This window comes from Podarcis tiliguerta (genome assembly GCF_965153285.1).
Source record: "Podarcis tiliguerta genome assembly, chromosome: 8".
In the NCBI taxonomy this organism is placed as follows: domain Eukaryota; kingdom Metazoa; phylum Chordata; class Lepidosauria; order Squamata; family Lacertidae; genus Podarcis; species Podarcis tiliguerta.
The window spans coordinates 70115356-70139038 of record NC_139541.1 but is presented as its reverse complement, the minus strand read 5'-3'; the positions used below and the strand labels follow the sequence as shown (position 1 = coordinate 70139038).

Below are 23683 nucleotides of genomic sequence, written 5' to 3'. Positions count from 1 at the left end.
CGCAGAAAGGAAGTTTTTGTTTCAGGCTGTTCCCTGCTATGCTAGGTTTCTACTTGCAGGGAGAGTGTTGCTGTTGTTTTACATATGGGATTGTTGAAAATAGGATTCCTCCAGCTGCAGTGGTACAAATTCTAACCTCGGCCTCTGGCTCATGCCACTGCCTCCCAGGAGCAAGGAGGAGAGGCAAGGTAAACTCAACTTATCTCTTGAATAATATGGGGAACAATTCAGATAAACAAGAGGAGATGCTGCAACAATCTGCTGGGTGTGTGTGTGTGTGCTGAGAGTTTCCAGGAGATGCTTCGTCGCCTCACAGAGCTACAATTCCCAGAGTGGTTCATGCCAATTTTCAGGGAACTCTGAAAACTCTGTAAACAGACACTACTACAAGTCAACACGTGGTTTAAAGGTGTAGTCTGACTGGTATATATACTTAAAGGGACACTGAAGTCCGGATGGTGTGACCTAAATTATACAAGTGGTGGAATTCCCCTTTATTTGCCAGTGTTGCAAACTCTAACCCACTTCTGCCCCTTGTGGAGGCAGACCCAAGAGGCTGCAGCCAACTAAATCGTGCTCTCATAAGACGGCCTGCAGAAATCAATGGACTTGGGTGACCGTTGATTTCAATGGGTCTCCTTTCGAGTATCACTTAGTTGTTGCAGCAACCCCCTTGGGTCCGGCTCCACAGTGGCAGAGACAGAAGAGCTTGCAGCACAGGCAAAGAGATGCAGATGTCGCCCACTTGCATAATTTAGGTCACATCCGGACTTCACCTTTGCCACCACCTTTAAGTGCCTATATGACTCAGAGTACACCTTTACGGCACACGTTGGATGAGAACGGAGGCTGCTGAAAGGCAAAATGCTGAGGAGGACAGCTACCAGTTTGAACCATCTTCTCCGGCAATGCCTCTCGCACTTCCTAGCTATGGAACTGAGTAGCAGTAACAGCAGCATCTTATTCAAAATTCTCTGTCTCCTGTACGCAACTCTCCCTCAACTCCTGGAACTTCCCAGCCTGCCACCAGGAAGGCCTCGAGAGACAAGGAACATCTTATTAGAGAGGTTTAAGAGGACTACAATTGCAGGAAACAAGTTGCCCTGGCCATACACAGAGAGTCAGTGTGGTGTAGTGGTTAAGAGCGGTGGACTCATAATCTGGTGAACCGGGTTCGATTCCCCGCTCCTCCACATGCAGCTGCTGGGTGACCTTGGGCTAGTCACACTTCTCTGTAGTCTCTCAGCCTCACTCACCTCACAGAGTGTTTGTTGTGGGGGAGGAAGAGAAAGGAGATTGTTAGCTGCTTTGAGACTCCTTAGGGTAGTGATAAAGCGGGATATCAAATCCAAACTCCTCCTCCTCCTCCATATGGATCCCATCAGTCCATCTTGAGTAGCAGCAACCAGAATCCTGAATATATGGGTTTGGGAGAACCACTGCTCTTCCTCTTGTGTGTCTGTCACCCACAAAACAACACCCTGAAGCTCCTTTTAAGTACTGTCCCACTGCAAAGATGATGGATTCCACTCATTCCCATAAACACATCTCCCTCCGTAATACAATTTCTGTTCTGTAGCGCTCCTGTATTATTAGTCTTCAGTGTATTAAAAGATGTGCTGTAGATGAAAATTTCTGGATTTGATGGGTCTTGAGTAGGCCTGGGCAATATATCAATATGTATTGTGAGCACCGGGGCTATCTCAGCTGGGGGGGGGGGACTTCCCCTCCCCCCAGCTGAGTGACACAAACAAGCTGCATTGTCCCTGCCTGTGAGCCAGGCTGAAACCGCCTCAGCTCTCTCTGTCTTTCTTCCTCGGAAAGAGAACTGCAAAAGCAAAAGCTATACAGAGCGGAAACAACGTATCTCAATTTCCTCACACAAGACTCCAATGCTGGAATGTAAACAGACATGTGACATATAACAATCCCACACAACTGCAGCTCAGGAGGAATGGAATTCTCAACACCAATAGTTTTAAAAGTTGCATGTGAAAAGAAATTCACACAAAAACCTTGAACTATGCTTTTGAGTTCCATTTTCCTCCACTCTGAAATAAGATCACCTCTGTGGAGCTCTGTTGTTGTCCACTTTTAGAGTCAGGTACATGCAATTCCTGAGCTGTAGAGCTGAACTGGGATGTGCACACGGCTCTACAAAACCCTCAAAGGCCATTTTGGTGGTCTGGTTTAAAAAACAGCAACGGAAACCCCCAAAGCCTGTAGTTTTCCCCCTCCTGAGTTGCTATTATTATATATTTATTTATATCCCCCACTTTCGCTCCCTGACATGGACTCCCCCTAAATCCCAGGGTTCCCTGCAGGAGTTCCAGATCCTTTTCCCAACAGAGGCCCCTCAGCATCTCTCCCTCTCTTCTCCCCCCCCCCCCATTTCTCTTATTTAATCAAGGGAGCAGAGCAGAGCCTTGTCCCACCTCTACAGCTGCCGTCTGCCCAGCAGCCTCCACCCCTGCAGGGGTCAAAGCACCCACCTTCCTCCACTGCTCCCATCTGCTTCCTGCTCTCGTGCCCAAATCCACGGCTGCTTTTCCTGTTTGTCCGGCCCCAGGACAATGCAGACAGATTGTCTAGGACATGCACGGCCAGAACAATGGGGGTTACGAAGCAGATGGGCCATGCAATAACACAAGGGGGGGCGGATGACAGAAGAGGCTCCTTTGCTTCCCTGGTTCTGCTCCCCTCTGCTTGCAAAAAATAAAATAAAAGCAGATATTCCTAACTCCAAGTGGGAAATGCATGTGCCTCTACAGGTACCCTTCTCATGCTGTTGCTTGTGGAGAGGGCAATTCCTTTTCTCTTCAACACCCAGCCCAAAGCCTTTAAGAAGCCAGGAAAACTCTCTCATAAGAAACCCTTGCACTATTTCCCCAGAAGCATGAAAGGTAAAAGCACCATTTATGTCTGGCGTGGGCGAGAGAAGAGGTGCGCAGCCCAACTGGTCAACCCATAGGAAATGAGGCCGACGTAACAGGTTCCCCTCTCCTGGTTTACGGAAATTGGCACACCCACAGCACCAATGAGTAGAAGGCTGGTCTTAGGAAGAGGTCATGCTATTTGGCCATCTAACCCAGTAATGTCAACTCTGACTAGCAGCAGCCTCGCAGGACCCTTAGGCTGAATGTTTCACTGCACCCCATCTTTTTAATGAGATGCCAGAGGTTGATATTGCGACTTTCTGCAGACCACTTTAAGAGGCAGTGGCGGCCACTGATTTAGGTGGCCTTAGAAAACCAGACAAATTAATGGAGGATAAGCCTTCTTGCCAACAAAGGTGCGTATAGTTAAAGCTGTGGTTTTCCCAGTAGTGATGTATGGAAGTGAAAGCTGGACCATCAAGAAGGCTGATCGCCGAAGAATGGATGCTTTTGAATTATGGTGCTGGACTCTTGAGAGTCCCATGGACTGCAAGAAGATCAAACGTATCCATTCTTCAGGAAATCAGCCCTGAGTGCTCACTGGAAGGACAGATCCTGAAGCTGAGGCTCCAATACTTTGGCCACCTCATGAGAGGAGAAGACTCCCTGGAAAAGACCCTGATGTTGGGAAAGATGGAGGGCACAAGGAAAAGGGGACGACAGAGGACGAGATGGTTGGACAGTGTTCTCGAAGCCACCATCATGAGTTTGACCAAACTGCGGGAGGCAGTGAAAGACAGGAGTGCCTGGCGTGCTCTGGTCCATGGGGTCACGAAGAGTCGGACACGACTAAACAACAACAACAAGCCGTCTGGCAACTACTAAACCAGATAGCTCTGTTCTACCTCCTCTGTTGGGGGCTGTATGCTTCTGAATAGTAGCTACTAGGAATCAGACCAGATTGCCATTGAGGATCAGGCTCTCCATGCAGGTTTCCAGTGGGCAACTGGTTGGTTACTGTGAGAACAGATTGCTGGACTAGACGACCCAGCAGGGCTTGGTTAGGTTCCTATGCAAAGCATGCACTCCGACACTGAACGATGGTTCCACACCCCTCCCACCCCAATTTCCTCTGATAAGCTTCCAAGAAACCTCAGCATTTCCTAGAACAGCTAGAAAATAATTTCCTTAAAAAGGAGAGAAGCTGCCAGTCAGAGTAGAAGCAAACAGGTTTACCTGGAAGAAGGCTGCTTTCCTAGGACTTTGACGAGGGAGAGGAGGTACCTTGGGGGCTTGGAGAAGAATAGGGATGGAAAGCTAAATGTTAAATCAAGTAAGAGGGAGATATTAACCTCTAAACACTTTGCTTGTAAGTCGACCCTTTTGGATAAAATCTAAACGAAACAGTAACAACCCACTTTCCAGGACCACAATGGTTCCTTTTGAGCAACCGCATCACAGGAATCACGTTAACCCTACATGTGGCTTTTCAGGGTCTCACGAGGCCCAGTCTGGCTACAAGATTCAGCCGCTGGTATCACAGACTCAAGGCAATCTCTTGGGGGCTGCTCTGTCCTACCAACATGGGGTTAGAGCTTTATGGAAGAGAAAGAAGCTTTATCAACCAGGAAAGGAAGGCACTCTCCTTCCAGAAAGGGCACCACAACAGAAGGAACTATCTAGAGCCAAGAATGTGGCAGATGGCCATTTAGCCCAGGTGGCCTCCAACTCATACCAGCCCTGGCCAATAGTCAGGGAAGATGCAGTCCAGCAGCCCGGAGGGGCACAAACTCCAGCATCTGTCTTTTAAAAAAGTAAAAAAAGTGGGGGACCCACAATAGGTCATATTGGCCAGAGGGAAACTAGCAAGGGAATAACTACACAGAAGACAAGCTGAATGGATGTAGTAAGAAAGAAAAAAAAAGATACACACAACTTTATTGGGTAGGAAGACTTTTGTCCACGGAAGTTGTCAATACGCACAAACTATCCCCCCAGCTGAGTTTGTAGGTTGCGACTCCTCAGCATCGAACCCACAAAGCTGCTATTAGACTGCAGAGCTAATGGGGAAGGGTTTGTCTGTGTATGACAAAGAGAGAACACACACGTATCTTCTACACGGAAGAGGCCTTGGACTGATGGAGTAACAAAGCACTCCCGGTCTCCTGCCGTCAGCTTCTTCCTGCGGTATGCTTCTTCTCCAGCAGAGGGCAGGATCGAACAGGCCTACAGACAATTCCTTGCTTCAAGGGGCTCATGGGTGAACAGCAGACAACGGCATCCTGCACCTCGTTACCTCAGCCCCAACTTCTTCTTCTCCTTCTGTTTCTTGCGCACCACGTCAATATTGCGATCTTTCCACATGCTTTTGCGCAGCTTGATGGGCCGGCTGCCGACGTACTTTCCTGCCGCAGACACACGAGAAAGGGCAGGGGGGAGATTTTGGGGGAGGGGGAGGCAGAGAGAGAGGAAGGAAGGTTCAGTAAGACTGTCCTGTCCAAGCCAGCTCACCTTGTGCGGCTGGAGAAACGTGGAGCTGTTTCCCAAGCCGCCCTCGGTTAATTCACTGGCTGACACCCCAGGGCTTCAACGTAATACGTTGTGCCAATGGCCTCCAGTTACGTCATCAAACAAGACAACTAATGTGGGAATTGAGCAACCATAGAGACTTCCCCAAGCAGGAGCACCTGAAGTCAGTCACACTCCTCGAAATATACACCAGATTAGAGGTATACACGTTTCCAGACAGCCTTGGCCTGCTCCCTCATCGAGATGTATGTCATGTTACAGATCCTTTCAGGTGTTGAACATCAGCAGAGTGAGCCCTCTCGATAGTTCCATCACTTTCAAAAGCTCAGTGGCTGCAGCCCAGGAAAAGGCATGCTTTGTGGCAGCTCTTAGTCTGTGGAACTCCCTCCCCAGAGAGGTCCATCTGACACCTTCACTACAGTTTCCATCACATGCTGAAGACACACCTGTCCTTTTACCTTGTCCTTTGACACCCGAGATGCAGTGTTTTAGGACTCACCCTACACTTGTGATTATGATGTTTTTAATGTTGCACTTTAAATTGTTATAACCTGCCCTGGGTCCTTAGGCAGTAAATAGTAATAATAAGCAGCAGCAGCTTTGAAGATGCTATGAGGGCCTTCAAGATCCAGCACAACAGTGCTAGCAGGTGAGGAGCTGGCCATTTCCGTGTAGTATTGAACGTTCGAAAGATTCAGAAAACAAGTAGACATATTGCTGCCTTAAACATAGGAAGCTGCCTGATACGAACTACAGTGGTACCTTCGTTCTCAAAGGCTTTGGTACTCAATCAACTTAGAACCCAAACACTGCAAACATGGAAGTGTTCCGGTTTGTGAACTTTTTTCGAAAGCCGAACGTGTTCCGTTTTGAGTGCCGCGCTTCCGTTTTGAGGTCTGTCTGTTTTTGCTATTTATTTTGTGTTTTGTTTTTGCAGCTTTTTGTTTTGTTTTTGTGACTGCGTAGAACCCAGTTCACCTACTGAGTGTTTGATTGATTGATTGATTGAGTGTGTGACTGCAGTCCATTGTTTATTGCTTTCATTTTATGGATCAATGGTCTTGTTAGATAGTAAAATTCATGTTAAACTGCTGTTTTAGGGGTTGTTTTTAAAAGTCTGCAACGGTTTAATCCATTTTGCATTACTTTCTATGGGAAAGCGTGCCTTGGTTTTGGAACGGACTTCCAAAATGGATTACGTTTGAGAACAAAGGTACCACTGTACTGGGTTTGTCTAGTCTAGTTCTATCTACTCCGCCTGGCAGCAGTGCTCCATGGTCTCAAGCAAAGGTTCTTCTCATTGCCTGCTACTTGATCCTGGAAATGGCAGGAACTGAACTTGGGACTGTCTTCATGAGAAGTGCATGCTCTGCCCCTGACCCATGATCTTTCCCCACTTCAGCAGAGCAGGGGCTCCACTGGGAGTGAGCGATTCCAGGCCCTGTACAGCTCCTAGCTCTCCCCCCCCCCCCGCCCAACAGTAATCAGGCACCCCAACCCTCAGAATTCTAGGATTCCGCTCCCATGAACTGGGTCTGCAGCTCAGGCAGCGTCTCACCATTCATCTCCCGCATGGCACGGACATAGTCGTTTGGGTCCTTGAAGCTGACAAAGCCATAGCCTTTTGTCTTGCCGGTGCGCTTGTCCCGGATGACCTTGGCCTTCAGGAAGGAGGGGTAGCGGCTGAAAGCGCGTGCAAGGATGTCGTCGTTCACTTCATTGCCCAGGTCGCCACAGAAGATCCGGAAATCATCTGGGGGGGGGGGGACAGAGGAAGCGAGGAAGAGCACAAGACATGAGACTGGGCAATTGGCCCTTTTGACAATTTGTTCTTGTCCTTTCCTGACATAACACGTTTCTGGCCCTCAAGATGGCAAAGTATGTGGGCAAAAGGAAAGCAGGATGATTTGCAGCAGTCAATGTACTTGTCCTCAGTGTCTTCTGTGACTCCTCGGCCTTCAAACAGCAGCAAAATTGTGTGTTATTTCCCCCAAACCTGTCTAATTTTAATAGTTTATTATCCAAGTCTCAAAAGTCAAGTTTGGCTTGATGAAGTTTATTAACCTTGAATTAACATTTATTTCAAACATAAGTTTATGAAAGAATTTGTTGACAGCCACTGATGTCAACTAACCCCAAGCTTGAGGGAACAGTCCCTTGCAATGAGGATTCTTGCCAGTATTTTTGACTGTTCACCAACTCATGTGACGACGGACACTCACCAGAATCCCATTCAAGTAGGCTGGGGTCCTCCCAGCATGTCCCAGCAGCTGTGCGGATGCAGCGCTTGAGCTTTTCCTGCTTCATTTTCTTCTTGTCCTCTGGTGTGCTCTCTACAACAGGCTGGCCGGGGATGGGAAGAGAGAGAATGTGCTGATTAGGCAAAAGACCACTTCAAGAATTTGTTTCAAATGGAAATTTGTTTCTAGTCTGGTGACCTCCGAGTAGGTAGGTTGACTGAACCAGACACTCTTCCCCCTCACAGTCTCATTTACCCTGTTGGAGGAAGGAGCTAATTTCCTTCATGAGCATAAATCACCCATGTATGAGATAAGCCAACAGGTACAAGGTCAGTCAAGCCTGTTGCTATGGTAACAGCCCAGTTACCATACCATGAGCATGTCAGCTCATGGTGGCCGGGTCTTCTGCCGTAGTGTGTCAGCCCGTGAGCCTGTCCATGAGTTGGAGTCTGTGTTATATCTTGAATATAGAAATATTTTGCACTTGTATGTATATACCTGGTGGAATAAGAAGTCTACATACAAGCTGTATGTATATATCAACATCTGGAGCTGCTTTACTGAAGCCTTATCTTCTACAGCAGTAAACTGTTTTGGATCTTAAGCTGCCTCTGTGTGGTGACTGTAAGTGGGAGCAACTTCTGCTGCAGAGGTATCTCACCTCACTTCCCCACCAGTTTCTGCCCATTTCTAGTGGGAAGCCACGACTGCTCCTTACCTCGACAGGTACAAATCCAGCATCGGGCCCCCGGGATCGCTTCCCCCGCGCAGGTGGCTGCTCGTGCCCACGTAGTGGCTGCAGGCTCCTTACATCCACCATTGGAACGGGCTCCGCCTCCGGCATACTTGGACCTATCACAGGCTCCTCCATCCCAACCGGCTCCTTCTCCTCCACCACAGGGGGCGGGAGCTCCCGATGCTCTTCCTGCAGAAGGAAGAGGAAGGGCTGTGATGTCACCGCTGTAGTACACATTGGAGGCCTTTTTTCAGATGCCTCCACCTTGCCGGAACTGCCTGGCAAAGGTAATCTTAAGCGGTGCAGTTCAACAACTTCCCACACGGTGTCAGAAAGGATCCAGCCACCGGGCACTTGGGGGAATTAAACTGTGTGTGTAGTGGCTAAAGCGTGGGACTAGGACCCAGGAAGCAAATCCCCCCTCAGCCATAATGCTCACTGGGTGACCTTGGTCAGTAACTGCCAAGTCTCAGCCCAACCTACCACACAGGGTTGTTGCAGGGATAATAAAATAGATAAGGGGAGAACCATGTGCTTGAGCTCCTTGGGGGAAAAAGATGGGATACAAATGCAATAAACAGTAATAATAATAAAAAAATGTGGCCTTCATTCGGCATGCTCACTACTAACCTCTTGCTTCTTCACTGGCGGGGCAGAATACACTGTGGGAGCGGCCTGGATGACAGTGGGGTTCACTTTGGGGGGCACCACCACGGGTCGAGGAACAGGCACCAGCGGCGCCAGAGGACCGACGGGGATCCCTGGCCCAACCTAGCCAAAAAGCAGGCAGCGATCAGTGTCAGTTTTGCAAGTTCAATGCTAATATCCAAAATATGAGGCTGATCAAGTCCCCATCCCACTTTGAACCTACAAGTCTCTGTTACTTGAGAGCTCGCACCCAAGTTTGTTTATTTCGATCCACTTCCTAATGCATTTTTCTTTCATACCTTGTATCTTTAGACTTCAAACTTAAAGATAGGGACTACCCTGTTTTACTAGTGATCTGGGAGCCTGTTTTGACTGAAGCGGGGGGGGGGGCAGTAAATAAAAACGAACACCAGCCACTCCCATAAAGCTTTCCCCTTGTACATGCTTGTGAAGGTTCAATAGGAGTAAGGCAAGTCATGGGTTTTACAGCACAGAGGCAGCTAAGTCACATAGCACCAAATACTCAAGCTGTTCGTTTCCAGTCTGGCTACATAATAAAGGATGATCTCCAGCTCTCATCCCCAGTCACCTGCCCCCGTTGGGCACATCCTGTTGCTTGATAATAGTTCTAAATCAGACTTCTAGAATGGCAGGGTTTCTCAAACCTGGGTCCCCACCTGTTGTTGGATTACAACACCCATCATACCTGATTCTGGTTCTGCTAGCTAGGGATGATGGGAGCTGTAGACCAATACCAGCTGGAGACCCAAGTTTAAGAAACACTGGGCTAAAGAGAGGGCAGTTCCCTCCTGCTTCTTTCCCAATAGCCCCATGTATTCCCCTTTAGTCTCCACTGGCATGTCCCAATCTATTCCCCTCTGAGTGAACTCTGGCACAGAAGCAGAGAGCAGCCTCAAAAACCGGAAAAACAGATACCATCCCTGCCGTCTCACCAAAGAAAAAGAAACTCACCGGGGGACCAGATCTCATGGGCCCTATGCCCCCTAGGGGTGGGCCAGGTGCTCTCTGCATTGGGGGGCCCATAAGCATTGGGGGGCCCTGGGGGCCTGACATGGGGGGACCCACCATAGACTGGTGATGAGGAGGGCGCATTGGCAGAGGACGAGGGCCACCTGCAAAAAGAAAATGCAGTAATAATTAGAAATCAGTGTTAGGCAACACTCAGCACACTGACCAATAAAGGCATCTAAAAATATTTCTGGTGCTTTCTGTTTTCAGTTTCTATACCCTTGGCTGGGCAGCTTAGAAATGTAATTAAAAAGCTTTGCATTCAGAAAAACAGACTTTCCATTCATTGACTGGTTTATACGCTCCCTGCAAGGCCCTTTCCACCTGGCCTAGGGGGCGAGGCCCAGATTCACCAGCCCTACTGAAGAGGCTCCTCATGAGGCCGGAGGAACATCGCCCGGCTATTATTTTATTGATTTAATATGCTGTACACCGCTTTGAGGTTCTGTGGCTCAAAGGGGAAGAAATTATTGTTTTTTCCTTCAAAGTCAGCTGAACCCCAAAACGCCTCTGGATTCCCTGAGAGCCCCAGAGACAACAGGGTATGGAGTGATGTGCGTTCAGGCCTCTTCCCAACTTCTGTGCAAATGCCGTGAGGCACAATACGCACATCACACCAAAGGCCCATCTAGTCCAGCATTCGGTTCTCCTAGTGGCCAACCAGATACCTATGGGAAGCCCACAAGAAGAACCTGAGAGTGACAGCACTCTCCAAATTTCTGGTTCCCAGCAACTGGCATTCATAGGCATACTGTCTCAAACAGTGGACACGGCCATCGTTCCTAGCAGCCATCAATAGAAAATCCATGGGGAAGAAGGCTAATGCTCTTTAAAGCCACCCATACCTTGTGCTATAATGGAAACATGGCTAGAAACCCAATGGATTTTTCTTTTTAAGATAAACCTGCTTATCAGGAAGAGTCACGGGAAGAGGATCGGTGAAAGAAAGCCTACGTCTGTGCTGAATAGGAAGAAGATACATTACATCAAGGATGGGGAAACTGGCTCTCCAGATGCTGTTGGACTTTAACTCCCAACAGCCCAGCCTGCATGGTCAACGGTAAAGGATGACATGAGCTGCAGTCCAACAACTTCAGGAAGCACAAAGATTCCCCATCCCTACTCTTAATAAGAAGACCTATAGTGAATCAGACTAATCCTGACCACCAGCTCCTTGCCATCAACTTCAAAGCAGAGGCTGTTCCCAGCTACTCAATATCCTCAACCCGGGGATTGAACCTGAACCTTCATCCATACAAATCATGTGCACTCCCACTGAATCATGGCTTCCTATCTGCCTCCACAGAATCCCACCAAACCTCCCACTCCATGTTCCTTGCAAAACGGTGAACCCAACCAACAAATAATAAAAAAGACATCTTACCGGATCTCTGCAGAACATGAGGCACAAAGGTCGGCCGGAGGATGGGGGGCCGTTGCGGGGGGACGGCTGGGGGGAAGAGAGAATGGATTTCAAGGCCCTTGGACATACAAAGCCCATTTCACAATCTTTGCAATCTCGGCTCTTTTATATCAACTTTGCAGTTTCCAGGCTGAATTCACAGTGCTGGCAATTAGCCTTTAAAACCTAAATGACTGACAACCAGTATACTTGAAGGGATCGTCTTCTCCAATATGAGCCTGCCTGGCCACTTAGGTCAGCTGGAGAGTCCCTTTCTGCATGCCCTGTCTCCATATGAGGTGTGATTGGAGGAAACACTTAAAAGAACTCTATTGCAGGGTCAACAAAGTATGAATTTCTCTTTGAACACTTCCCTCTTGCTCTTCTGAAGCTAGCTGAAAACTTATTTCTTCTTTCAGGCCTATGACCTGTAGGTTCTTGAATGTTTTATTCCTAGCTCTTTCGGTTTAGTTGAGATGGGGAGCCTGTGGCTCTCCAGATGCTGGACTTTCAACTCCCATCAGCACCAATCAACATGGTCAAAGGCCAGGAATGATGGTAAATGTAGTTCAGCAATAACTGGAGGGCCACAGCTTTCTCATTCCTCTGCTGATGTGATCTTAGCGCCCTAACAATTTATTAATCTGTTTTAATTGCTTGGTTATTCTCTTAAGCATTTTGGGTGGGACTTAATATCTGACATAACTGCAGTTGTGGTGGGGAACCTGTGACCCTACAGAGGTCACTGAATTACAACTTCCACCAGCCCCAACCATGGTGGCTGAGGCTGATGAAAGCTGGGAGTCCAACAACTGGAGGGACACAGGCTTCACATCCTTCTGGTAAGAACAGAATTACAAAGGCACTGGCTATATACCTGGGCCCACAAATGGCACTGGAGGAGCCACGATGGGGGCCACCACTGTGGCTGCCGCTGCTGCTCGGGCTTCGAGACTCTGTTGGACCTGGAAGAAAAAAAGAAACAAATGGCAAGAACAGATGTCAGCGAAGCAAGATGAACAGCCAAGTACGAAAGTTTAGTATTCACACATTCATCCTCCTCACCCCAGCTTCTTAAGGACAGCTCTGCTGCATCAGACCAAAACCCTACCCTATCTGTAATCCTTGTTTCTTGAAGATCAAATGCCTATCTAACTTGCATGGTGTGTGCCAATTCTGCCTTGCACTCAGCAGCATGATAGGTGCTGGATAGAACATAAAAGTGGCATGATTGAAAGAGGACTTGCACGTCACAACCTAATGGGTGAGATAGCAATGAAGAGAAAAACACAGTGTTAGTGCTATAGAAATGATTTGTTGTAGAATGACACCACACTGTATTACCTGCTAAAAAGAAATATTCTACTGTTTCAAAACACTGATCAAAACCTAAATCGGGGCAGGGGGAGCAGGCTCTGCTGGCTATGGAGTAAGCAGCAGAAACTGAGAGCTCTGAGAGAAAATATTTTAAAGGATGGATTTCTCACTCTGAAGAACAAGTATTACGAAGCAAAGAATACAGGTCAGTCCTTAATAACTTTTCAAGCAGGAATGTAATTTGGAGTAGTGAAATAATAAACATTACTACTTAATTTCTGGGCTAGACACAAGCCCTGGGCCAGATGTCAAACTTATTGGCTGGAAAAGAATCTAAAGCAAAGGGCTTGTGAAGACAAAAAAATGGACAGTTAGAAATTATTGGACCTCTTACATTTAAATAGTAGAAGTAAAAAAGAAAGGATCAATACCCAGGACAATAAAATATTTGGAAATCTTGGAGTAAATAATTGAATATAATTAATTACTCTTACTTCCGGTCTCCAGGCCTGAAGCCTGATACCGGGTTGGAGACTAGATTTAATTGAAGCAAAAGAACTTGAAAGGGAAAAATAACAAATACTACAAATAAACAAGGGGAAAGGTGAATATAAAATGGAAGAATGGTATAAAGAGGTATGGGATATAGCAATTAATGACAAATTAACATGTGCTATTAAGGTAAGACGGGGAATATGCAGGAGAAATGATTTTAAGGAGATATAGAAGATATTTGTAGAATTTGTGCTGTTAAAATGGAAAAGAGTCAAACTATCGCAAGAGGTGTTGAAATTTTGGAAGGTTGGATAGTTATAATGGAATGGTCTGGGGGGGTGCATATTTTTATTTCTACTTTATTATTATTACTTTGTTTAAAAAAATAAAAAACCTAAATCAACACCTACTGCTTCAGCCAAAGTGGAAAAGTGACAGCACCAATATATTTTTTAAATTACAAATGTGTTATCTGAATGTGTTATTGGGATTAAAGCCCAGCTTTCCTCACCTGCACCAGATTTCAAGGCTTCTACTGAAAGCCAGGAAGTGTTTTATATAGAGTGAGACCACTGGTCCTTTTAGCTCAGCATTATCTATACAGTACTCATGGGCAGCAGCTCTTTGGAGTTTCAGGCAGGAGATTTTTCCCCATTCCCAACTGGAGATGCTAGGATTTCAACCTAGGACCTTTTGCATGCAAAGTATGTTTTCTACCATTGAGCTACAGCCCTGTCCCTCAAAGCTGTCCAGCAAGCTTCCTGCATTGCAAAAGGTAAAGTCTCAAGCAGACTCCTCACCTGTTGGTAGGTGTTGGTGGCAATGATGGGCCGGATGACAGGGACCGGGGGGACTGCAGACACAGCTGGCACTGCCAGGGCAACTGGGACAGCTTCTACCACAGGGGCAACAGGAGGCAAGGATACTGGAGCTCCCAGCACCTCCTGCTCAAACCTGTAAACAAAAACCCATAGCATTTATATGATTATTTTGATTCATTTCATACAAATGCTCCACATACACCATTCCATTATTAGTTTGAACAACTGGCTTGATATTTTGATTGTTTTTATTATATCCATGCTGAGGACCACGAAGGGCCAAGTTCAAATCCCACCCCACCAGCAACAAAGCTCACTCTGGAACCTGCATCGCCTTTCATCCTAATCAATTTCGCAGGTTTGTTGAGGAGAGAAAATGAGGGGAAAGGGGGCCATGGACACTACTTTAACTTCTATTAAGGCATGATATAAATACCAAATAATAGTCACCATCATCATCAGACAAGAACATCAAATGTTTTAAAGTCTATTGACAAACCACACCAAGAGTTATAAAGCAGGCTGTTTGGAGAAATATTCACTTCAGAACAGCTCTGCGTCATACTGAAATCAGGAGGCAAAAAAGGGGAATGGTTTGCCTAAGCTCTGAGAACAAGGCTAAAGTGGGCTCTGAACTGGAAGCATCCCAGCTCGCAAGGGAGACTCGGAGCTCCCATTACCAACACTGCCCTGGGTGCCACAGCCCCGTTTCCTAGCACCTGCAACGCTTTTCTTTCCAGCGTGTTCACTGTCAACGTTGTAAGACAGGGAGGGACGGAGGGACGGAGGGGCCCCCTGAAATCTCCCAGGTGTCCCCAGACTTCCAGCTCCCATCACCTCCGTCCATGAAACCATTTTGAGTGGTCTTCTCTGGCCCCCCACAAACACAGGGACCCGCAATGGGAGCCTCCATGGGCGCCCTCCCTGCTTCACTCACAGGGCCATCTCGGCTTCCATTTCCTTCAGTCTCTCCTCTCCACTCTTCGCGCCGCCGCCTCCTCCTGCGGCCGCCGCCGGTGGCCCTTTCCCAGGCACCCCTCCAGGCACCCCGGGGGGCCCTCCCGGCGGCGGAGGGGGCGGAATGGCCGGAGCCGCCATGGCTCAAGTGCTCTTCCAAGTCGGTAGCAACCGCTCCTACAGCTAGATGGACCACCGTCCGCCGAGACTACTTCCGGCGCAGTAATGATGACGATGTCCCGGAGACTTCCGGCGCATCTCGTCGACGGTAGCAGAAAAAATAGAACTTCCGGTACAAGCAGAGCGCTGTCGTAGGCTGCGTCTCTCTATGGTTGCAGGGCGGTGTAGCTCTTTCCTTGTCATTCTCTCTGGTGAAAACTCGACCGCAACCTATTTTTTTGCTAGGAGTGAGGAAATAAGGTCAAGACCGGAAGTACTGCTAAGGACTGCAGCAGTGTGACTGAGAAATTGCTAACTCTATGGACACGTCGCGTTCCGTTTCCCGCAGAACGCTGGGCGGGGCTAAGCAGAAGGGGGGAGGCTTGGGTGCCCCCTGGTTGGAAGAAACTGAAGAGGGGGAACCTGCTCGATTCATCTGTGGGACTTCTAGGATCGCGCTGTAGTTTTTCCACTCACCTCTCCATCCAGGGAAGCAAGAGGCATTATCAGAGTGAAGGAGCACCTCACAGCCAGGCAGAAGCACACAGAGGAAGCTCAGTGATGGTGAAAAATGCAGCCTAGGGAAAGGGGGAATGGCCGGAGGAATCCGAAGGGCCAGATAAGTGAGGTGTGCAGGGCTGCAATCAGCCCTGAAGGCCAAGGCTTTCATTCTTACCTTGTGTGTTTATTCAGAAGCAAAATCCACAGAGTTCAATAGTAAATGTAAATAGGTCTGTCACTTTGCAATGCAGCCCTACAGATATTTACACAGCAATCTGAATCACCCTGAGTAGGGCTTGCTTCCTAGCAATCAACCACCTAATGTTTTTCTTTTGTCCAGGTGAAGGGCTTCTCACGGTGGGAGAAAAATATCACCTTAGTGCAAGAATGCCAACTTGAATAAAATATGGGGGGGGGGGGCAGGTAAGCCTCTCCCTGCATAATCAATCACAAGATGTGGCACAAGTGCACAATTTGCAATGACCATCAACTTTGGGGGGCTTGGGCCCCCTCAAATATTTTATTGAGGGCCCAAAGTGACGCTGGCCCCTAGGAGTTGACTCCTATGCTACAATGCCAAAGCAGCAGTGATGAAGTCAGACCTTAAGCCCAGCAGGAAAATAACTCCTGTAAAATGTGTTATCTAGGCTCCCGCCTCTTGCATAAGCACAGAATTCAGGGACTTTTGTCATCTGCTCATGTGACTTATTACAACATATCCAAACAACCTGTGGAACATTCTTTTATCATAAGCACCAAGTGGGAACTGGCCAGCTGCAAGAGAAGGCTGACTGATGTAGCCAGATCAGCCTCCAATCTAACAAGCAAGTAGGAAATTGCATATGCAAAAGTATTCCAGACTGCTTATCAAGTGGAAGTGGAGGGGTGGTGGTTTATGGCAAAGCAAGGAAGGGTGCTGTGGAAAATTATGTGAATCGTGTGTCCTACATGCTATAAGAAGCACCCCAGTCATTGACAACAATACCACAAATTCACACGTAATCCGCTGATCTTAACACAAACCATGGCCACATGTTTTTATGCCTTTTATTAGAATTTGCACTGTTCACATGATGTTGGACGCTCAAGTCAGCATGACCAAGAAAAAGCGTTATTTCAGACTATCCTTCAGTCACCGCATTTCGGTGGGGGGACCTCAGCAGCACAGCAGTGTCATGAGAAAGGGAGCAACTGGCAGGGGCAAGACAATCAGATCTTGCCAGGAAAAGTCCCCTCTTCTATGCGCTCATCCCAGCTAGTGACCTGCAAAAGACCAATAGGCTTCTTTGATTAGTCATATCTTCTGGGCTAGTACAGAGGCAAAGTGACTAAGACTACAGATCTCCTCCTCACATGTAATTTTCTACAAAGAAAGCTGCAGAATTCCATTTCTAATCCTCATAACTATAGATTATAATAGTCGTCTTTTGTGGGTTTTGTGGCAGTTGCCTGCAAAATATCACAAGGTGATATTTATGTTTCCTGCATAGCTATCTGGCTTATCCTCATATTTAAGAAAATTTTGACCTTGCAATTTGTCCATGAAAAGGTCCCAAGGCAATACAATAAAAATAGTAGAAGTTCCAGTTATGTTCTTTTATTACCCAGCACTTATCAATGCATATCCTCCTTGTTCGTTCGCCACATACAACTAAAAATATGGGAACATCAGGCTCACATTATTAATTTTATGCAAAATAATAGGTTTTAGGAGTTATCATTTTGAGCAGATTGAAGTTTTCTGACACACATTAAGCACCTGTCTATTGCATCTCTGAGGCTTCACCCAACACAGCCCATGGTCCACAGAACCTCCCCTCCAGTCAAATAACAGAGCACTGAAATATGCCAAACACCACCCATCAAACTTTACCCTGACACCTATTTCTCTTTCACATACACATTCCTTAACCCTGGTCAGTTCCATTCACATACCCAAGAAACGGGGCAAAGGGACGTGTACACTCTTTTGTACCACTGGCAGACATAAGGGTCTCCTCCCTTGGCATTCATGGCTTTCTCACAGCGGTGGAAATCTGTGGAGAGAGAAATGTTTCAGACTTATGAAGACGACCACTGCAGCTCCTCTAGTACAGAGCCCAGGGGCAGCTTTTTAAATCCCAAACTGTTTGCAAGACTCTTGTGATGTATTCTGCACAAGGTGGCATCAGACATTATTTTTGCCTATCTCTGCTTATTTTATTGTTATTTAATCTTTCTTTCCTCCTCTACTATAGAAAGTACCCAGATTACCCAACTTACAAAAAAGAATACAAAACACTTGCACATTCTTGTAATAAGGATATTATAGTGATAATATTATGGTCTGACCTGTTGCATTTTCCTATTGTTTCCACTTACTGCCTCATTTTATGCACAGATCTAGAAGTGCTGCAGCCTGAAACTTTTAGGAAGACTTGTACAGTACATTACGGACCTTGCCTGCAACAGTGAAAGTCAACAGTTTTGGCAGTTCAGACATGGTACAATAGGACAACTACATTTTTTATACTTCTCTGGCAACTCAGGTGTCAGATGATGAATAGTCCTAGTTTCTCATTACTCACTCAAGGATGCAAAAATTCACATAAATAAATTATACTCACTCACCAAGATAATTCTGCCAGCAGTTCCGGGTTTGGTTTTGATTGGGGAACCGGCTGTCAAATGGAGCCGTTCGGTAATTTTCCAGCTTTTCCTTTATGGTTTCAGACATGTTCTCTTCTCTGAAAGAATATATAAAATCAGCAATGTGAAAAGACCCAGAATCTTCACAGCAGTAACACTCAGAAGCCATATCCCATGTTAATGGATTATTTGTCCCAAAGGTATTTATATCTTCAAGGAGCATTCCAAAACTGGATGGGAGCACAGTCAGATCATGGGAACAGAACACTGCTTAAAAGGTAAAGGACCCCTGGACAGGTAAGTCCAGTCAAAGGTGACTATGGGGTTGGGGCGCTCATCTCGCTTTCAGGCTGAGGGAGCTGGCATTTGACCACAGACAGCTTTCCAGGTCATGTGGCCAGCATGACTAAACCACTTCTGGTGCAACGGAATACTGTAACGGAAACCAGAGTGCACAGAAATGCTGTTTACCTTCCTGCCACAGTGGTACCTATTTATCTACTTGCACTGTTAGCTATCTAACCCCAGACCACCAAGCACACATACACATATGTATACCTATCAATCCATGCAGCAAAGAAATACATTAACACAGTATTATCTCTCTACACTACCCCCTAACAAATCTACAACATTAAAACACCGTCACCCAATATCTGCCTGATAAGAGGCCAGAAAGATATTGCTTCAAGTCCCAACACTGCTGTGGACATGCTGGAAGGAGAGCAGTAGGATGCAGAGCAGGTATAAGGGAACCTCTGGCCTTCCAGATGTTGAACTACATCCCTGGCAAATGGTGATGCTTGCTGGGGCTGATGGGAATTGTGGTTTAGCAACATCTGAAGGGGCAAAATTTATTTGCACCTGCACTGCTGCGAGTCCTGGAAGACCTGCTCTGCTAGCTGGTCTGGGAGGGTGGGGTCCTGGCTGACTCCAGCTACAAAAGCTGAGATTGCTGAACAGACTCTTGGTTTGGGGTATTTTTCAGTGGGTTTTATTGCTATTGCTGATACTAATTTTCTTGTATCTTTATTTTTAGATCATATGATTTATGTGGCAATTGCTCAGTTTGGTTGTGCACTATTTGACGTGTTTTATTTACTGTTCATTACAGTGGTACTTCAGGTTACATACGCTTCAGGTTACAGACTCCGCTAATCCAGAAATAGTACCTTGGGTTAAGTACTTTGCTTCAGGATGAGAACAGAAATCGTGCTCTGGCGGCACAGTGGCAGCAGAAGGCCCCGTTAGCTAAAGTGGTGCTTCAGGTTAAGAACAGTTTCAGGTTAAGAACGGACCTCCGGAATGAATTAAGTACTTAACCCGAGGTACCACTGTACTACTTTTGTAGTTTGTATTAATTATGGAAATATTTTCATGTTGTGAGCTGCCTTGAGGATGATGACAGCTCCCAATATTACATCTGGAGCACAAGAAGTTAATGCAACCAAAAGCCCTGCTCACACTCCTGATGACTGCATACCTGAAACATGTGTATCAAGCATACCTAAAAAGTCTTGCTCCCCGATCTCAGATGCACAAAAGTAGAAATAGTTACTTCTTGGTAGAATGGTGAGAAGCAATCAAGAATAGTACTCCTGTACCTTCAGTAACTGTATAAGGAGAGGCTTCCAGCAGGTGCAACATGTCAGTTCTGCAGCAATTTTAATTATAGCTGCCTCCACCAAAACCTCCTCTCCTGCACCATTTCAGAAGCCTTCCATTCCACCTGGTCACCTTACCTGGTCAGTGGGATAGAGAAGGAGCTCTTTGGGGCTTCACTAAAAATGCCACCACCAATACTCCTTCAGCTATGCATCTGCACTTACAACAATTGTGCAGCAGGCAGAAATTCAGCACTGGGAGCTTTTGCCCAAGCATGCAGACAGAAAGAGCACTCCCTGCTAAAATTCTTACACCGCTAGTGAAAAATGTACAACAGCCTTGCTAAGACTAAAGGGAGGAGGAAGATGACAAGCCAGCTCAACACACCTGCACAAAGCCTCTTGCAACCCAACAACAAATAAAAAGACATGTACTATACAATAAATGATACATTAGAAAGAACTCAAAGGTATCACACACACAAATAGCAATGAAGTTTGAATTACATCAAGGTGACAGCAAAGGAAAGTAGGCAATTGAAACCATTGATTTAAATAAAGTTTCCTACAGAGAATTCTTCATATATTTCCTAAACAGCAGTTAAAGCCTAAGACCTGTAAAGCACTTAAGAGTGTAGATATTCATAACAGGTTCATTATATTCATAACTTCATTTATATGGAAAGGCCTCCTTTAGCACAATGATAAGGGGCTCTGATTCAGTTTGGAGATTAACTGTATGTCCAACATGCTTATGTTCAGATTTAATGAAAAGAAACATAGTATTTACAAGTGGAAGTGCATGTGTGTGTGGTGTGTGGAATTTATCGCATTCCTGGGCTCAGAATCCACTCTTTTCAGCGCACGTCTTCTTAAATTATTGTATTTTAATATTTTGCTGGAAGCCGCCCAGAGTGTCTGGGGAAACCCAGCCAGATGGGCGGGGTATAAATAATAAATTGATTATTATTATAATCAATTTCGAATCCCGCCAAGGAGGCTTTTCCAAGGCGCCCTTTTCTCGGCTCTCATAGCCCCCGTTCTGTAGTACTGGGGCTTTAATCTTCGGGATGGACAGGCTAATGCAGAGCGGGTCCCACCAGGCCTGAAGCCTGTCCATCCCGAAGATTAAAGCCCCAGTACTACAGAACGGGGGCTATGAGAGCCGAGAAAAGGGCGCCTTGGAAAAGCCTCCTTGGCGGGATTCGAACCCGGGCCTTCCCTGCTCCCTCCCCTCCCCCCTCGCCCGCCCTCCAGCCTCTGGGCCCTCAGCACCGCCGTCGGCCGGTTCCCCTGGAGGGAAGGAAGGAGTCCGGCCTTACGGTAACCAGCACCCAAACCCCGGCCCGTCTCCGAGAGAAGGCCGGGCCTAGCCCTCCGAGCTCCGGCTTCCCCTCCTCCTCCCGGCCCGGGCTCCCTCGGGCCTCCGCGCTTCGCACCTCAGCAACGGCAGCAGCGGCACTCAAGGCTCTTCCCTCAAAGTCACTTTCACCCGTAGACCGGCCGCGGCTGTGCCGGAACAAACGAGAGCGGGGATTGTAGAGCGGCGCAGGAAAAGGCGGGCGCAACGGCGTGATGGACAAGCCTTCTCCGCGCTCGCAGGCGTTCGAGGAAAGATTTGCGGCGGGCGGGTAGGCGGGCGCTCTTCCCCGACAGGCCCGGTAGTCACGCCCCTTTTCGAGTCTGCGCAATGAGAACGAGCTTCGGGACAGTTGCGTTCTCATTAAACCCCAACCCCCCCGCCCCGAAAATCATATCACGGCTTTGATTTTTGTCAGTTGAAAATTCAAGCGCTCAGGAAAAAGAAAAATCTGGCTTTGGATTGTTACCACAGGACAGCAGGGCTGCGATCCTCTGCGGCACGTAGCTTGCATTCAACTTCTTAATGAGTTACTTTTGAGGAAACATGCATCACATTGGACTGCAAGGATGAGACATAGAGGAAGAAGACAGTTCCTGGATGAAAACCGAACAGCTCTCCCATGTGTTAGGATGTCCCACTGTTCTGTCCAAAAAACAGAAATTTTAGGGAAATGTATTTACAGAAATTTCTTTGATTACAAGGCAGTCAGTCCCCATGACCCCAGGACTGGCTCTACTTAACTTGTATAATGTTATAAGAATTCTAAGGTCACAGGGGTGGGAAGGATTTTTGTTTGTGTAAATAGCAGTTTATTTTTGTGTGTTTACGTATTTTCTTTTTACTTTCTGTATCATCAAAACTTTAATAAAAGAATTTTTTTAAAAAAAATTCTAAGGTCTCAAATATAGAATAAATGATCTTTATATGTATAAGGCAAACATATACGTTAGTATATAAACCACGTGTCTGAGGTAGTACAAGAGAGCAATCCTGAAGCCGTTTTGACTCTCCCAAATTGTCATCAAATATTTCTCTGCAAAGAAGAAATGGGAAAAGCTTTCCAATTGTCTTTGGACTGTAGGGGCTTACATCTCCCTGCAAATACAGTCTGGCAAGTATCTGTTAAGCTGAGCAAACTATCAATATGTGTGAGAGATTCAGAAACTAAAGTATTTACCAACTCAAAGGAATGGCCTGGCTACCCAGAAAATGCAACCAAGTTAGGCATTATCAGGTATCCAGCAGACAGGAGAGAAGCAACACTCTCAATTTTTTGCTGGAGACTGCCTCCTCCTGTGACGTATGTATCATGTTTTTTGGAGGGGTCGTGAGGTACAGGGTGGGCAATTTCAAAAGTTTTTATAGGGGCTTGCACACAGTTGTTCTGGGTCTCTCCTACCTCCTTGCAAGGGAGGAGGGGAGAACTCTGTTGCAACAGAAAAATAAATATCTGCCTTGCTTTCTGTGGATCTTGCCTCCATCCATTCATCTCTGACCAACTTAGGGGACTCAGTCCCACGGGGAGTCGGGCAGTAAAAGCCAAACCCCCTATTTCCCCCCTATAACAATAGTCACAGTATGTTGCAAATTAGAAACAAAGAACTCATAACACATCTATTAACTGCTGCAAGAACAACTATTGCCAGGACATGGAAATCATTAAAATAATTAACCATGGACCAATGGTATAATGCAATTTGGCAAACAGCATTATTGGAAAAACCAACACAACATTTAAAAGTAGTAAGAGGCCAAAAGAAGCTCGACAGTTTTTATGCAGTCTGGTGTTACTTTATTGATCACACAAATAATGAGGCATATGGTAGAACAATGAAGTTTACGGCACAGCCTGGTGAGCATGAAGTACATATTTTATTTTCCTTCCCCACTTCCTATGGATTCCTATAAATTCTAATTGTTATTGATGCAAAATATATTTTACTGACGGTCACCAATCTAAGCAATACACATACCCATACATCATATCTGTAACAATTAGAATGATTTTGGTAAATACATTTCAACACAACTTCGTTAATATATTCAGAAACTTTTATTTGAGTATTGCTGTTTTATCTTTATGTAATAGTTGCATTGTCATATGCTCTAATATAAACAAAGATATATCTCAAAGCAGTTAAGCAGTTAAAAAATGAAAAGGAATAAAAACTATGTTACGAAAAGAAGAAGGCAGGAGCAGGGAAGATGCATATTTTCTCTGGATCAAAGTCACATCATCACCTAAAATAATACTCTTACTAAAAGGCGGCAGCAGCAGTAAGAAGACAACCAATAATTTTGAAAGTTCCATTGATACAATGTGGGAGTTTTATCATCCATACTTTGTAAGTGGCAAATGTCCCAGCTCCTCAAAACAC

The 23683-nt window shown here is 46.3% G+C and overlaps 2 protein-coding genes across 2 annotated transcripts; both read right to left on the bottom strand.

Annotated features, from left to right (window-relative positions):
- Positions 1 to 4782: 4782 nt before the first annotated feature.
- Positions 4783 to 15281, bottom strand: RBM42 (RNA binding motif protein 42). Its single transcript, XM_083455581.1, has 10 exons — positions 15031 to 15281; positions 14073 to 14226; positions 12338 to 12425; positions 11443 to 11508; positions 10002 to 10162; positions 9012 to 9152; positions 8364 to 8570; positions 7628 to 7748; positions 6964 to 7158; positions 4783 to 5281 (listed from the first exon to the last, which is right to left on the bottom strand). The coding sequence occupies exons 1-10, from the start codon at positions 15189 to 15191 to the stop codon at positions 5169 to 5171; spliced, it is 1407 nt and encodes a 468-aa protein (XP_083311707.1). The 5' UTR covers positions 15192 to 15281; the 3' UTR covers positions 4783 to 5168.
- Positions 15282 to 16743: 1462 nt separating this feature from the next.
- Positions 16744 to 21529, bottom strand: COX6B1 (cytochrome c oxidase subunit 6B1). The gene is made up of 4 exons (XM_083456404.1): positions 21382 to 21529; positions 18321 to 18436; positions 17646 to 17746; positions 16744 to 16973 (listed from the first exon to the last, which is right to left on the bottom strand). The coding sequence occupies exons 2-4, from the start codon at positions 18424 to 18426 to the stop codon at positions 16920 to 16922; spliced, it is 261 nt and encodes an 86-aa protein (XP_083312530.1). The 5' UTR covers positions 18427 to 18436; positions 21382 to 21529; the 3' UTR covers positions 16744 to 16919.
- Positions 21530 to 23683: the final 2154 nt, after the last annotated feature.